Below are 17,598 nucleotides of genomic sequence, written 5' to 3'. Positions count from 1 at the left end.
GACAACATGCATATTGTCTCCCCAGTTTTTTGTTAAATATAGTATTGCCAGAAAGACCACATACACGCCTATGCTGTAAAGTAGTTGAAACAGGTTGTTTGTAAGATTGAAAGTCACAATCAATGACAAATGCAAGTGTCTTGGTGCGCAACATAACAATGGTTGCAATAACAATCGGCATTGTTATGTGATGCATGTTTGTGCGGGTTTACGGTACACAAATGTTGCGGTTATTTTTAGATTCTCAAGCACAAATTTTTCACTAAGCATTAACTCAACTTAAAAGTTTTTGTCCGCATTCTTTTTGCATCATTATTGCCATATAATTACAAAAATAAACAGTAAAGGAATGGGAAAAATACTTTCAACGGGAAAAATACATATCTTTTATTTGCTTTATGTTAACTGCTGGAATGACTAGTCCGGGGTGCACAACCTTTTTGCAATGAAGGCCGCATCGCAGATCTTTATTTCACCAACAGCCGGCCAATTGCCTGCTTGCTTGTGTTTTAAAATTACTGATGTAAAGAAATATTATATATATGTCAACCATCTAATGGCGCCTAAAAAGCCTAGATTAATTTCTAACTTGAAGCGCAGATTGAGCTGAACAGTCTATTGTTTGTACACAATAGCATAGGCGTCGATTCCCAGGGTGGCAGGGGTGGCGTGCCTCCCCACAAAAATCTCTGGGGTGGCAGCCATTATAAAATAGCTATGCTGCCACCCCATTAATTGCCTGGCCGTATTTATATTGGTGCATTACAGATATGGGTTTCTTTCATTTACATGCGCTCTTTCTAATGGTCGGTATCTTTCGAGCATGTGCAAAGCAAGCTCCGCGAAATCTCTTTTGTTTTTAAACAACGCATGGGGAAAACCCGTTTTGCGCTGCTCGCTGCAGTGATTTTTTGCTCCACCAGAACAAGCCTGAACAGGACGGAACAATGGCAAATTTCACGTTTTTAGGTGTTGTGGATGTTAATTAGCAGTTGGAGATAATATTGTTACACAGAGTTCCATTTCCATGCATGGAAAATTTAATTGCAGCGGCCACCTATGTGCGCAAATTTCATGTCGAAACTGCAATGCCAATTCGATACTTTTGCAAAATTGAACATGTAAAATTAATTTACAGATCTCTGTTTATGTATCACATGCTACGTTGCGTTTTGTGCGTTATGTTACCTTTCAAACCACACTACTTCGGATAAATAACGCTACCCAGCACGAGATACACTTTTCCCGCCACAAACCAGTACACTGCTGTGATCACATAACTAACGCATTGTGACGCCATAACTACGCATATAGATGGACGATTTGTGACGTGACTTTCATAGTTGTTACGTCCAAGTTAAGCAAGATTGAGTACAGAGTAATATACGTGTTTATATCCTGCCCATATCCGCGAAATGCCATCTACAAACCTTAACGAGTATCGTGGTGTGGTTTGATCACGTAAGGAACCTGACCAAATTTTGCCACCCCACAAAAGAAAATTTATTCTAAAAAAATCGACGCCTACGCACAATAGACATAAAAAAGTCTGCCGCATATGGCCCCTAGGCTGGTAATACTTTTTCAGTTCCATAAAATGTGTTTAGAGCAGCTTGAAAATTAAAATTATTGACAAAAGAGTTTTTAATTAGGTCACGGCCGCCAGTACATATATTTTAACTAGAAAAGTGGCTTTCTGATATACTTCCATTTTGTATACTTTAGATCAGGGATGTCCAACCCGTGGCCCGCAGGAAGGTTCTGAGTGGCCCGCACGGTATTTTTCGAAATGACTTATATTATGAACCTTAGCGCCTGCCCAATTTATGGCGATCTTACATGCCGAGGATTGGCATTTATTGTTTGCTTTATTTCTTTGTTAATAGAGTGATACACGACTGTTCAAGTTACTTTTATTACATCACAATGCATATTGTTACGTATCACATTTTCGGCATTGTTACGTCCACAATCTTACTCTTGCTTCAAGAGTCAGTCAGTCAGTCAGAAATATTTCTTGCCTTATTGAGGTTCATCTGTTATCATCTCAGAGACTCGCGCAAAACGCATTTAGCAGTGAAATATCTAGTGATGGGACGATACCAGGTTTTGAATCGAGTACCGATACCGAGTACGAGTACCACATGTATATACCTTCGATACCGAGTACCGAGTATGATTACCGAGTACTTAAGTACAGTGTTGTACTTAGTTGTATATCACTGACTAATTTATCTGTCATGGCCGGGGTACAGGCGTGCACACACACATGCAGAAAAGTGTAATCTCCATACGATAGTGAAAAAAATATACGTAACCTGGCGGAACTTTTTTCCAATTTTATGCTGTCCGAAGCAAATATTGGCATAAAGTTGCCCGTATTCTTATGGTGTAAATGGACCTTCGGTACTCGCACGTTGGTATCGAAAACTGAGACAAAAAATTTCGATACCGAGTACGAGTATCGATAGTACGAGTATCGATACCACTGAAATCGTTCAATACCATCGATACCGAGTACCGGGTACCCGTCCCATCACTAGAAATATCTTCAGCACTCTGCAGTGATATAGATTGCCGGTATGCCAAATAAGAAACGAAAAGCAAGTAACGCTAACATAATATTCTAAGAAAAGTGGACATGAGGACAGCCATTTTAAGCTTACAAATTAGCAGTAAACACTCAAGTGGCCCGCGCAATCATTCGTTAACCGCATGTGGCCCTTTGGCCAAAAAGGTTGGACACCCCTGCTTTAGATCCTATTTACCAGTTTACTATACACATCATTTGATCTACATATATGATTGTTTTTGAAAGCAAAAACGAACGGGTCCCCACACACGTGTTTATGCGGGTTTACGGTAAACAAATGTTGCGGTTATTTTTAGATTCTCAAGCACAAATTTTTCACTAAGCATTAACTCAACTTACAAGTTTTTGTCCGTATTCTTTTTGCATCATTATTGCCATATAATTACAAAAAAACAGTAAAAAAGAACGGGAAAAATACTTTCAATTCAATCTCTTGCTTTGACCTTGATATTGTCGTTTAAGGATAGTTTTCAAACACAAATTTTCCTAGAAAGCCTTAACTGTTGTATTAGACACTATAAATTGAAAAGTCGTTTGCTACAAAGGTATACATAACAACTTGTTTTTCACTTAACTTCGTTTCGCAAAAATGACCGTTTAATAACCTTTTGAGATAGTTTTTAACAGCATGCAGTCCTCAGTGTTCAACAATACTGTTTTGCCTAATTTATACATGACTTAAGTATTGATTCTTGAATTGATTTGTCAAAAATAAAAAAGCTTCGTTATGACAAAAAATTCTTAACTGTGTTGTAATGCCTACAAGTTGACCTTTAGTGACCTGTGGTTATGCGGAGGCCAAGCTGACAATGAGAATTTAAAGACCATTTATCGCCGCTTTCGAAAAATTTAAGTTTATTTTTTCACCTTTATGTTTATCAACAAAGTCCTATAACAAGCAGCCTAGCAAGCGAAGTTGGGACATTGGTTGGTTAACTTAAAAGTCTAAGAACCAAATAAGTGCACTTTGCAAAGTAAATTATGCAATGTTTACTCCTGAAAGACGTAAGTTGGAAGACATTTAACAACAACAACATGCAGCAAACCGCACCACATAAAAATAATCAGAAACACAAAAAAACAATTGTACCGTTCTTGTCATAAGCATAACTTCAATGCAATGACATTGTAAGCACCCACTGACTAAATGTTTAACAACCCTCTGTCCTATTTTGAAACAGGTAAAAAGACTGACTGCCAAAAAAACGTTGAACATGCGATTAAACGTTACACATTTTCACAAATGGTTTAAGTACAAATTTACATCCGTTTCAATTGCCCAATATAAATGGCAAATTTGGATTCAAATCCAAACGATTTAATATTCTACTTCAAACATCCCCTGTCCCGACAATGGACTGAAATTGATGCTTTACTTTCTAACACACTTACCTTCTATTTATTTTGGGTGATGCAAGATAATTACAAGGTGATTGTGATTCAGCTTTCTTTTTTACATATGAAACCGAGGGAGAAATAATAGCCAAATAGTGAGGGGATGGACTAGACATGTGTACATGATTTGCAAAAAAATCATCAATTGCCTTTTGTGCTTTGATTTCAGTTCCGTAGTCCAATCTAAATATGCAAACAACTGGTAAAGATTGACCATTATATATGTAGTAAACTAGAAAGGTGGCTTTCCTAAATATTTCCATTTGACATATTCCATTTTATATTTACCTTAGTATACACATTATATTTACCCACTATCAACTTACTATACACACCATTTGACCTACTATTAAATGATTTAGCAGGCCTAAACGAATGGGTCCCCAGACAAATGTTCATGCGAGTTGGTTACAGTAAAATGGTTAGGTTAAATTTAGAATCCAAGAGCAAACTAGAAGGGTGGCTTAGCACATTTTGTTGTTGCATTTACGCTATAACCTATTTTAAAACATTAATATATTTCCTATGCTTATTTTGTATTGGGTCCCATATTAGCCATCTTCTTTTATAACCTTAGTCGTTTCTGCAAGCAGAAACTCATGGGTCCCCACACATGCAAAGTTGAAAATAATGCATTTCAAGAGAGATAACCATGAGAAAGTCGGGTGTTGTAAGGTAAAACACAGTGATCAGCATTGGTCTCAAATAATAATACTATGCATAATACAAACTATAAAATTAGATTCACCCCAGATATTGTTTGAAGTATGTCATATTTAACATTTTAAACAACTGACCCATTTTAGGGGGCAGGTAGGGTAACTAATTGGGTTTGACACACAAACTAAAAAATATAAAACCACAATGACTTAATCAATAGTACTGCAAAATTCAGCCAATCCGCCAATGTTTATAATTTCGACCACTAGAGGTGTTTTGAGCAACAACCGTTAATGTTTCTGATGTCTTAGGGCTAAACTGCCATGGCGCAAAAACGTCCAACAAGTACCCATGATGCCCCAATGAGTAACATACAACTGGTTGCCCTTGTATTACTATTGCGCCACAGAAATCTTTCATTTGTGTTTGGCTAAACCAGTGGTCCATCAACCTTTTTAGAGAAATTGCCTTGTTTTAGGGCACTGAAGCAAAATCACCCCCTACAAGATTGATATTGCATATGAAAGTTCTTGCCTCTTGAGAAAATATGGGCAATTAGATTCACCCAGCAACACATACGCTTCAGTTACCGTTAAAATCTAAATAATTGCTACTACATCACGCAATGTCTATTTTAGGCATTTCTAACACATCTAAGGAAAGTCAGACAAGATAAAATTGCAATTATGCGCAAACCATCGCCTTTCTTTTGATTGAAAACAAATATGGCCCATCACCACTCGTCCTAAGTTTTTTCCTTGCAATTGTTAAAAACAAGACAAAACTAGAATAGTGGTTTTCCTATATATTGCCAGTTTATATATACTACACCATATTTAACGATGTATCACATATACCATTTACTATATTTATAATGGATATATATTTGGCACCTACATTTCATTGGGTCCCTATCCTTTTCCTGGCACTTTATACCATAATTGTTTCTGCAAGCATAATCTAATGGGTCCCCACACATGTGTACATGCAATTTGGTAACAGTAAAAATAGGGCACAATCATTGTTAAACTGGAATAGTGGTTTTCCTATATATGCCAGTTTACAGAAACTGTGCCATATTTACGCACCATTCATTATAATTGCAAGGGATATATATTTGATGGATACATTCAGTATGGTACCAATATTGTTGTTGCCTGTTATAACATAATTGTTTTTGCTAGCAAAAACCAATGGGTCCCCCCACACACACATATTTTGAGTTCGTAACAGGATGAATGGCGCATGCATATGCTAGGAAAGAATTTGAACTACACAGATGACATTTGACGTATTAAAGAAATATTCATAAACTTTTGTTTGTAAATTTGAAAAGGTTTGAACAATTCTTTCTTGACCAAAACGTGGGAACAAATCCGTGTTAAAAAATTCACGTTTTGGGGGGCTGTGGGTGAATCGAGGGATCAAACGGGGTCAAAATTCACATGGACCATCTTTACACCAATATCTATAATGTGTGTAAATTTGAAAAAGTTTAAACCATTCTTTCTTGACCAAAACGTGGGAACAAATCCGCGTTAAAAATTTCACGTTTTGGGGGGCTGCAGGTGAACCGAGGGATCAAATGGGGTCAAAATCCACATGGACCTTCTTTAGACCAATATCTATAATGTGTGTAAATTTGAAAAAGTTTGAACCATTCTTCCTTGACCAAAACGTGGGAACAAATCCGCGTTAGACGGAAAAAAAGAAATAAGAAAAAAAAATATAGACAAAAACAATATGTGTCCCCTTCAGGGAAGGGGACCCATAATAAGGACTCAGGCTAAAAACAGGGACATTTCTTGGAAATAAGGACAACGAATTTTACTAAGACACTTACCGTTTAAAATAAGAACAAATCTTAGAAATAAGAACGCTATGACAACCTTCTATATAGAGCAGAGAATAGATAAAAATCTCAAAACTTTCCATACAGCGCAGAAAAGAGTTAATGAGCACATTTTAAAAAGGGTGGCTCAGATCGGTTGTAAAAAGAATCAATCCACTGCTTGGCTTCACAATCATATTGTCACTTTCCATTTAAAAAAAAAAATCGGCCTGTGTGACTTTTTCATAGAGATTATTAAAATGGCTGATTGCATGTTTTATTCAAAATCAATACGATAATCCGGTTAATCCAGATGACTTTCTTACGATGGGCAAAGGCTTGGAATGTTTCATTGCAAATTATGCGATTTACCGGGTTTCACTGTATTTAATCCACTTGATTGACATACTATGCCACATTTATAAATGATGCTTAAATCAATGACAATTGCACACAAATGTAAAAATGGAATTTGAACACATTTAAATTTGTAGCATTTCAAATTAAACTCATAACATCCTAGGCAACACACAATACCTTATGCAATCCTGTTGTTGATGTAATTGAGATACATCTATATCAACTGGTTTCATGATTGCAATCTGATCAATTGTCCAAAAACTTTGAGGTGTCTTAAAACAGAATTTATTGTCTTTCACTGATTCAATAGTCAATAAGTCCAAGTTAAGTTTAAAGTTTGGTGCCTTAAGGCAAACTCATTTTACTCAATTTAGAACAGTGGTTTTCAACCTTTTACGGATTGTATACCACCAGACAACTTTTTCTATCACTATGTACCACCCAAACCCTACTTTGATGGGTAGACCAAGAGCTAAGCCTGTTTGTACTTGATCAAGCTAGCATATTTCTGAATCTAACAAAGTTAGCTACAGCCAAACTTCGATACTATGCCACCCTGTAAAGCCACGTTGTGTTGTACGATTATAATTTATTACAGTATACACAAGGGCGTATCCAGAAATTTTTAAAGGGGGGTCCAACAATTTTTTGGGGGGAAATCCCCAATGACGTCATTATGACGTCACACGTCGTTCAAAACGACGCGTTATGCGGCAAAGCACTTTTTCCAAAATTGGCGGTTGCTCTACCCATCTAATTGACAGGAAGAACAGGTAATTTTAGCGAAAGCTTTGTAGTTTTCTGATTTCGCCGCTGCTATCTAGCTTACTGAGCCAAACTGCAACTGCAAAATAAGCGTGACTGTCAGGTAATCAAAATCGTTGCTTAAAAAAACAGGGTCCAATTTCTAAAGAACTAAATCTCTTGCTGAAGCGGTAATCCTACTGTTAAGTTGCGCAAAGTCACGAATGCACTAAAGGTGGTAACTGCAGAAGGCATAAATTGTGCCTGGCAAGTAACAAATTACCCTAATAACATAACTCGATTTACATCGATCTAATGTTTTTGACAAACTATTACGTGTTTGGCGGATCAAAGCAACAGAACATTACACGTTTTTAACACTTTTACATTGTTCAAATGCAAAAACAGTTTGATATGTTGCACTTAATGCAGTTACCATTAAGCAAGAAACTGCTATCAGCGTCCTAGCCGGAACGTAACTTTCCGATTGTTAGCGCATAAACCTCCTTATTAAACCCTTGTTACGTCACAATTGGCGATTAGATAACAAGCGAATACAAGAGATTGAAGGCTCACGTCTTTGAGATAACGACTCCCTGTTATCACGCAGTGGTAAACGGAACGATTTTGGCCTATTTAATTTACGCACAACTTTTTGAAAAGGGGGGGTCCGGACCCCCAACCCCCCCCCCCCCCCCCCCCCTTGGATACGCCACTGAGTATACAGTATAATTTATTACAAAAATCAGTGATAAAGGAAGGAGAATGAGATTCGCTGGACATTGCCACAGAAGTAAAGAAGAAGTCATAAGTGATCTGATTTTATGGACACCAACGCAAGAAAGAGCGATACCCGGCCGACCCTACAAGACGTACATACAACAGTTGGCCGAGAATGCCGGTATTGGGCCCGAAAATCTAAGCGGTGCAATGGCGGACAGGGAGGTGTGAAGAGCAGAGTCAGTTTGGCCTGGACAACTAGCCCGATATGATATATATACAGTGGCGCAACTAGCGGAAAATTGGGGGGGCAGGCAACAAACTATCAATACGACTTTCCCAAAAACGATTGTATTGCTAAGTGCGTATCATAGATTGGTCGAATGGTCCGACGCTCTTTTCCACAAATACAGACGAATCCGGTTAATCGCATACCGGTTAATCGCACAATCCGTTTAATTGCATCACAATTAAAAATCCCAAACCGTCGCCCATCGTTTGTTAAGAAAATCGTCCGGTTAATCGCATACCGGTTTATCGCATAAACCGGATATTCGCATCGATTTTCAACGAAATATGCGATTAACCGGATTGATGATCTCTATGTGAAAGTCGAACAGACCGAGTTTTTCGAATAAAAAACGACGATATGATAGTAAAATCCTCCGGAGGTAATGTACACGAAAAGACGTGGATGCATGCTTGCATTCTACACCAAATAACGCATCTAATTTCAACGTTGAAAATGACACGTCTCGACTATAAAATATTTTGGAAAAGTCATTAGGAGATTAAAACGGCGTTCAGTGTACCGCTGTGCGATAACAAGGAGTCGTTATCTCACAGCCGTGCACATTGATCCTTTTTTATTGGCTTATCTAATCGCCAATAGTGATATAACAGGCGTTTAAAATTTAAATGAAGAGTTCAACGTGTCAAAATTACGAAACTGGTGTTCCGGCAAAGACGCTGATTGTAATTTCTTACTCAGTACGAACTGCACCAAATTCGAAGTGTTAAACTATATTGAAATTTAAACAATGTTAAATGTAAAACAAATGTTTAAAAATGTTTTCTGTTATATTGTTCATGACCCGCCAAACACGTAATGGTTGTAAAAAATGTTAGATCGCAAGTAATCACACGATGTTGTTTAGATTCACGTAATTGGTAACGTGCCAACGACTGACATATTTTATGTCTTCTATTCGTGACCTTGCGCAACTTATCAGGAAGAACACCGATTAAAAAATTTACTCCTCTAGTACTTGTTGCTGCTTTAAATTTTTGAAGCAACGATCACACGTTGATCACGTGACAGTCACGCTAGTCTTGCAGCTGTAGTTTTGCTAGAAAGTAGCGCCACAATCTGAGTCTTTGAAGTTTTGCTAAAATCAATTATTCTTTTTGTCAATTGTATAACGGGTTATAATAGAAACTGATGATGCAGCTCGCCTTAGCGCCCTTGCGCTGTAGAATGTGCCAAAGTTGTAAGTTTGACTAGGTTTCGGTCGTGTACTTTCGGGTTTGGGCTTGATTACAAATATGCACCTAGCACTTTGCCGCTTAACACGTTGGTTTGAACTAGAAAACGAAATAGGTTAGAAACAACAGGCCATTTTACGTGTATATGAAGCGAGACGCCTGGCACATGTATATGGGAAACAACCCAAAACAAGACTAAAACGTCATAAACCGTCTTCATAGGGAAGTTCCCAAATTTAAATGTTGGACCCCTTGGCTACGATGCGATGTAACATATCTTTTCAAATAAACCTTACTGCAAGAGAAAGCACAATCAAGAGAACTGTGGCGTGCGCGCCAACTAAGAGTGTGTGCCAACTAAGAGTGTGTGTGTGTGCGTGCGTTTCTACTGTTTCTTCAACACACTTAGGCGATTGCACCATAGCCACGACAGTTAGGAAGCATGACGTCATGCATTGCGCTGAGAGTAATAAATCTAGTTTTGACTTGAGAGTACTTTTTTCAATTCTCGGCAACAAAAGAGAGAAAATACTGCCCCGTTGCCATAGTTGAGCGGCACTGCAACTTTGTTTTAGCTGGGGAAGTGAAAATGAGCACTTTTGTTAACGGCATGTACTGTTTACATAGCAATCGGATTATCGCATAATCCGGTTAATCGCATCAAATACCCGTGGCAAATCGATGATGCGATTAACCGGATTCGTCTGTACTATAAAAAAAACTGGGATTCGTACTTGGATTGTACGGCCTCTAATGTCGTGAAAAGTAACACTTGTAAGTCACAAAGTCCATTGTGATAGTATATTGACGTTTTGAACTAAGGCATTGTTTCGTAACAAATAAACTTGTTCGACTGGGTGTTTACACGTTAATCTTTCAATCTGTCTCAGTGGAATTGCAATAATAGCTTTACATAGAGACGTAGACGTAAATTACAAACAAGTTGTTTAAAGATTTTTGACTGAAGCTCCACGCCAATAAACATTTTATTTTTGTGTGTTTACATGTAAATACGTTTTCAAGTCCCAACAAAGATCGTTGTTGCGGTTATTTAGGTTGTTGTATAAATACATCGCAGAAACTTCGTTTTTACCATCGCAATACATGCCGATGAAGCGATTTACTGCTGTACCGGCTTCTCCTGTGAGTTGAAAGTTATTTTTAGCTTTGATGCGAACAAACGTGTTTTCGGCGCTGTATGAGAGCCTTTATTCGCAATAACGCCGATAGAAAAGGGACCTGTCATGCCGACGAACCTGCCCCCCTAGTTGCGCCCATGTATATATATATATATATTCTTGTTCAGTAAAAAGGTAAAAATCTTGTAAATGCATTTGTTTTGTCAAGTAGCTCTGAAACTTGGATTGTTGCCAAACAAAGTACTCTTTTTGGCTCATCAATAAATAGTTTAAGTAAAAGCAATATTCACCTTGGGGCAAAGTTCACTTGAATCTTGGTTAGAAGACTTAAATACTGATGGACTGAAAGATGGTTGGTGCAAACTATCCAATGTAATGTGGTTTTCAAATGGATTGATGATGCTAACATCCGATTCATTGTGTTGATTGCAATGACATGAACTGTCAGTGGTTTTGGGTATGAAAGGAGATGCATGTTTTAGTCCTATAATTAAAATTCTAAATCATAAAAGAGCATTTTTATGTTCATATATAAAAGTGCACTTTGCAGACAGAGAATAAGGAATCTGATTTCTTATTGGAACTGATGTAACACAATATCATTAATCAAGAAACTAGTAAAATATAGTAAAACTAGAAAAGTGGCTTTCTGATATACTTCAATTTTATATATTCTATACGATATTTACCAATTTATTATACTATACACCAGGGGCGGGCAACATACGGCCCGCGGGCCGCATCCGGCCCGCGACGTGCTTTTGAGCGGCCCGCAGACAGTTTCTGGTCTTATGTGGTAATGTGGCCCGCGGCCACAGTCTGCCGGAATCCCCCACTACTTGCTTACTACGTCAAATTATAGTTGCAACGGACAGTAATGCTCCCCAATAGCAACAAACTTTCCCACCGTTGTTACCATTGCAGCACACGTCCATGGTTACGACATAACTGCCAACCTTGTGTTTGGCCTGCTTTCACGGTTTCCTTTGTTTTCACACGTGTAGCCTAGTTAGTGCTTCAGCAGTATCTAAGTCGGTGGTGTATGAATTAAATTTGCTGTGGTGAATAAATTTATGTTATATCAGTTAGATTGTTTGGACTGTATTGTAATTGTGACATATATACTTGTATTTGGTTTAGGAAAGTTTCCCCACCCCTGGTTTAGGTGGTCAAAATTCCATTTTAAATCACTGGATAAAAACGCGATTAATGTATCGATTCAGGAATCCGGCCCGCCAAGTACTTCATTTTCCCATATCAGGCCCGCCGAATGGAGAAGTTGCCCGTCCCTGCTATACACCATTGTATCTACATGTATGATTGTTTTTGCAAGCAAAAACGAATGGGTCCCCACACACGTGTTTATGCAGATATACGGTAAACCTATGTTGCAGTTATTTTTAGATTCTTAAGGACAATCTTTTTACAAAGCATTAACTTAACTTTAAAAGTTTTTGTCCGTATTCTTTTTGCATCATTATTGTCATATAATTACAAAAAATCTGTGAAAAATGAACGGAGAAAATACTTTCAATTTAATCTCTTACTTTGACCTTGATATTGTCGTTCAAGTTCAGTTTTAAACACATATTTTCCTAGAAAGCCTTAACTGTTATATTAGACACTAAATAAAAAAGTCGTTTGCTACAAAGGTATACATAACAACTTGTTTTTCACTTAACTTTGTTTCGCAAAAACGACCGTTTAATGACCTTTTGACACTGTTTTTAACATCATGCAGTCCTTAGTGTTTAACATTACCGTTCAGCCTAATTTATACATCACTGAAGTACTGATTCTTGAATTGATTTGTCAAAAATAAAGAAGATACGTTATGACGAAAAATTCTTAACTGTGTTGTAATGCCTACAAGTTGACCTTTAGTGACCCGTGGTTATGCGGCGGCCAAGCTGACAACGAGAATTTAAAGACCAATTATCGCGGCGTTTGAAAAAGTTAAGTTTATTTTTTCATATTTATGTTGATCAACGACGTTTTGCCTGACATAAACGAAACCGAAGTACGTTTATCGAGTTTAAATTACGTCTTAGGTTTAAAAACCAAAACTGAAAATGTGCGTACTAACTCAATAAAACGACACAGCATTGCTGCCTAAAAAAACAGCTGATTTCTAATCACCCAAACGACTGTCTCGTAAAACGTCTGTCCGGATGTCAAGCTGAGCACTCCCGCTCTGCCGCCTTAATCATGAACCAGTGAATTCCTCCCTTGGGACTTATATCTGACTGATAGCGTACACATATTATGGGTTGTAAAGGTAAATACTTTAAATACTAAACGAATACCCTGCTTAAACAATTGTTATTTTTTTTAAATATTTCTGCACCATAGGGCTTGTATTTCTGCCTTAAAACTAATACTGATTATTTCGGGCTTTAAAGGGTGAAAAATGGGTGAATCCGAAAAAAAAGATACAAAATTCTTTAAAAAACCTTACATTGCACCAAACAACAAAGCATGAAACTCCAAGACGCTGTACTGTAGTCAGTACAACGGTTTTAAAAAAATTACGTTTTGGGGCCTGTGGGTGAACCGCTGGGCCAATCGGGGTCAAACTTCAGGAGGATCAAATTTGGATTATTAACTAACATCTTTGTAAATTTTAATAAATTTACAGCACTCTTTCTTGACCAAACGCGTCTCACAAGCCAGCGTTACTAAAACCGATTATTTCAGGGTTTAAAGGGTGAAAATGGGTGAATCCGGAAAAAAGACACAAAATTCTTTAAAAAACCTTACATTGTACCAAGCAACAAAACAAGAAATTCCAAGACGCTGTACTTTAGTCAGTACAGCCGTTATAAAAAAAATACGTTTTGGGGGCCTGTGGGTGAACTGCTGGGTCAATCGGGGTCAAACTTCAGGAGGATCAAATTTAGATTATTAACTAACATCTCTGTAAATTTGAATAAATTTGAAGCACTCTTTCTTGACCAAACGCGTCTTACAAACCAGCGTTAGACAGAAGAAAAAAAATACGGACAAAAACAATATGTGTCCCCTTCAGGGAAGGGGACCCATAATAAAAGCACAGCACACTTAAGCACAACATTTCTAAATATCTACCTAAAGAAGAAGATGTTGCAGAAGAAGAATTTTTACACTTTGGAGTGAGTTCATTGATCTTTTTTGCAGGTTGACAAATTTCTTTTAAGTTTTTGGTATCCATGCCATGTAACTCTTTAAAACAGATGCAATGAAAACAGCACTTATTTCAAGTTCAGTTTCAGTTCTAACTATTTTTTATAAAGTTCAGAGTTTTAATCAATTTATACATATGTAAGTTACATCTATAGGAAAACATTGTATTGGAGTAAGGCACAAAGATGCCATTTTCCCCTCATAATACAACATCACATTTCTTAACTGTCATAGTGTGGTGCAAATAAAAGAAAAAAGGATGTTTTTAAAATATATATATATATATAATCCAGATACACACACACACTCTGCAACAGGGGTCTCAAAATCAAACAACTTTGACGGCCAAAAACAAACTTTTAAGTAAATCAAAGGCTGCACTATTGCAACATTTGTTACAGTGTAACATGACAAAAAAAATATTGCAAGTGTAGCGAGGTTTTTACGCTACTACCTAGCCTACATTAAAAAACAATACGGCAATAAATTTTGATATTCATGGTTGTGTGGAAACAATGGTAACAATGAGGCAACAATTTAAAATATAAGATGCAACAATCGTAATTGCTGATTGTAAAGATGGTCTATTTCGAATTTCGATTATCCTGTGGAAAAGTTGCATATACCACTAAGAGAGAATGATTGTAATATTGTATCATGTAAACTCGCTGGTCTGGCAGGGTATTCCGCCTGAGTAAAACCATAGATAACTTAATTCACTAGATGCGGTAAGCACTTTTATGCAGTCTTTCCAGTCTGACTACGGTAACTATTGTCAGTTGATTGTTACCGTCATGGATGGATGATTTCAGTTTGGCGCGTGGTGAAACCAGGATGCGTGGCCTGTGATAAAGCGAAAACATGTGACCATTACTGAGTAATTTTTTTAAAATTTAATGACACAATTGATAACTCAAAGTTGTGATTACGGCTGCGCGAACGTCGTCTGCAACCTAGTTTAAAACTTTAGCGAGCACACTACTATGAAAAGTGTGGTTACATATTATTCTTTGGATTTTCTGTTACGTTTTTTTTTTGTCCAGGACCTTCGCCAATAGCCATATTGTACCTGGAGTGAGGGGCAGGCTGCAAAGCTTTATCTGATTTTGAAATGAAATCTGTTTAAACAAGTTGTGAATTGAATATAGGGCGATAAATGTAAATTCAGCAATGAGTATGTGAGATAGATATCAGGTGGCCAAACAACAGACATTGTTTATTGTGTCATACTGCAGCTTTACAAAAAAGAAACACAATAAAATTTTTAATTAAAACTACCTGTTTTTTGGAAGGGATTTCATTTAAAAAAAAAAGTTAACCAAAAATACTTGTTTTAAAAAGCAAACAAAATACTTACCAAAAATAATAAAAACTATGTTGTTTAGAAACTTATCATATATAAGTTCTGGATCTTTTCAACAGTATTGATTCTGAATGATCTCTCCAAACTCAGCTTTTCTCATGAACAAACGAAAGATGCTTCTTGCAAATGGGCAATGTTTGCACAGGAAATATGGAACTGTTGATGACAGCAACAACAAGAAATTAAGTCAGTTGTTACTATTACTGCATACTGTGCATGTTGTTTTGTGACTGTAATTTAGATTGCAGTTTCCAGAAATAGCTTTAAATTTTTTTTCTATATTCTAATGTAGATTTTGGTACTTTACACTCTCTTTCTTCACAATCCACTTTGCATACACGCACACAAACACTCAACAGCTGGTATAATCAGACTGAAGGTTGTGCACAGGTATCTTTGCAGTGTGTATATGGTCATATTCTCTCAATGTATTTTAACAAAATCTTTGCTCTAATCATATGTAAATCAGTTGCCAAGGTAGTTTTTTTCTTTCGGTTTAAAAGGAATAGTTTTTCTTTGCCACTGTTTGCACTCCACAGTCAGTAAAACATGTTGAAAGGAATGATGAATAAGTGTTGTCCAGGTGTTGTTAATTAGATTATAATCATGTAGACACCAACATAGAATTGGTTGTCCATTGACTTAAATAGTATTTTTTTGGTAGAATATTTATGTCAAATTACTCCATTCTAAGATAGGATGATGGGCTCTAATTTTTTACATTTTTAATGCAGATTTTTTTCTTAAAGTGATTGGCCTATTTTTACATGCTGGAGGAAGAATTAGCTGCTGTGAAAGTAACAGCAGTAGCTGCACATATAACGAAAGGTTTTTCATTATATTTACGAACCCGCCACATCTTTTAGCTTATTTGTTTGTTTTGGTATTTTCACTAATAAGTAATTCAATAGTTGTATGCTTTGGAAGTATTTTTTTTGTTTTTTATGACTATATTACTATGGTCATGGACGTTTTTGTAGGTTTATTGGTTCATTTACAGTACAATTTTGACAACCTAAATTTTCCTTTTTAATGACAGTCACAAACTGACATGCTCTCTAACTAAGGACACAATGTTTCCCAGATATTTTTGAGTGTTTTACTTGTTAATAAAACAGCTTTTTGCAATGCACTGACACAAACAGTAAAGTGTTACAACACAGAATGTGGAACATGAAACAATGCTTAGAAACAGAAATATGACTTCAATAATTATTATTAATTATAATTAATATTGTACAATTTTAAACGTTTTCAGAAAATCGCACACATGTTTGCTTTACAGTAGGCATTAAACAGTTGCATGCATTTTATGTTAAGATTGTATGTCATTTTTAAGAACTCATCTATCCTGTAGTAGGTTGGTGCATATTGAAAATAAAATAGTATTTGCACAGCTTTGTGGTCTTGATTTTACAGAAAAACTTTCCATGTGAAATGAGATAAAATTAATTTATATTTTAGAGTCATTTTGGTCACAATATGTCTGTGTTAAAAATGGGGTACACTAAAGAAGAAAAGCGGGAAACGCAGGAAATCAACTCTAAAAGCAGAAAAGAAAGGAAAAGCAGAAAAAAGGGAAATTTATGTTTCCTAAAAGAGGGAAAAAATAATTGCAGAAAAACAGGAAAAGGGTAAAATTTCTTGTTTCTTTGGGTTTCGAAATACGGAAACAAACTTCTCGTGACAGAACTTTAAACTTCTGCCGAATCCATGTGCTATTGCCATTGTTGCAACAATTATCAACTCTCATATGTATATATATCATAAGTTAGAAAATCTTTATTTCCTGGTTAAAATCAGTTGACTTATGTTATGTTATGTTGATGTATTTTTTAAACATTTTTATTTTAACTAATCTAATTTAATTACCATGAACGCGAATGTATTGGTTTTGCCTTCCTTCAGATGTTGCACGCTTGAATGAACAAGTACACATTTCGTGTGCATTGGTAAGAACATACACATATTTTGTCCTCTTGTCGATAGTTTTTTGAGCTGCGACGTTTAGTTTGATAAAAATGTTTTAGTTTTTGGAATTTTCTTAATAATATCATAAAAAAATGGCAATTAACCTTATTTATGTAGCAAGTTTGGACTTTGAATTCGCTGAATTGGACAATTTGCATTATGTGTACCACCTTGC

At 36.5% G+C, this 17,598-nt stretch overlaps 1 protein-coding gene and 1 long non-coding RNA gene across 6 annotated transcripts in view; one reads left to right on the top strand and one right to left on the bottom strand.

Annotated features, from left to right (window-relative positions):
- LOC145239716 (uncharacterized) overlaps positions 1–14,270 on the bottom strand; it is a 40,076-nt gene extending 25,806 nt beyond the window's left edge. Inside the window, exons 1-4 of one of the 3 annotated variants that reach the window (XM_080103115.1) lie at positions 14,015–14,270; positions 11,218–11,411; positions 7,017–7,111; positions 3,986–4,171 (exon numbers count right to left, since the gene is read on the bottom strand). In XM_080103115.1, the coding sequence (XP_079959241.1) occupies positions 3,986–4,171; positions 7,017–7,111; positions 11,218–11,411; positions 14,015–14,117 (578 nt within the window). In that variant the 5' untranslated portion in view covers positions 14,118–14,270. The remainder of the gene's footprint in view (positions 1–3,985; positions 4,172–7,016; positions 7,112–11,217; positions 11,412–14,014) is intronic. The other 2 variants (XM_080103114.1, XM_080103116.1) reach the window with 2 other exon arrangements.
- Positions 14,271–14,846: 576 nt separating this feature from the next.
- On the top strand, positions 14,847–17,195 carry LOC145239720 (uncharacterized). 3 transcript variants are annotated; one of them, XR_013862366.1, is made up of 3 exons: positions 14,847–15,638; positions 15,745–16,280; positions 16,917–17,195. It is a non-coding gene; the product is annotated as an uncharacterized LOC145239720 (long non-coding RNA). The 3 variants fall into 3 exon arrangements; XR_013862365.1 differs by lacking the exon at positions 16,917–17,195 and having other exon boundaries at positions 14,852–15,638; positions 15,745–15,842; positions 16,202–16,849; XR_013862364.1 differs by lacking the exon at positions 16,917–17,195 and having other exon boundaries at positions 14,852–15,638; positions 15,745–15,842; positions 16,187–16,849.
- Positions 17,196–17,598: the final 403 nt, after the last annotated feature.

The sequence above is a fragment of the Phallusia mammillata genome, chromosome 7, assembly GCF_965637545.1.
Source record: "Phallusia mammillata chromosome 7, kaPhaMamm4.hap1.1, whole genome shotgun sequence".
NCBI classification, from domain to species: Eukaryota; Metazoa; Chordata; class Ascidiacea; order Phlebobranchia; family Ascidiidae; genus Phallusia; species Phallusia mammillata.
The sequence above is the reverse complement of the archived record's forward strand: the minus strand, read 5'-3'. Positions and strand labels throughout refer to the sequence as shown.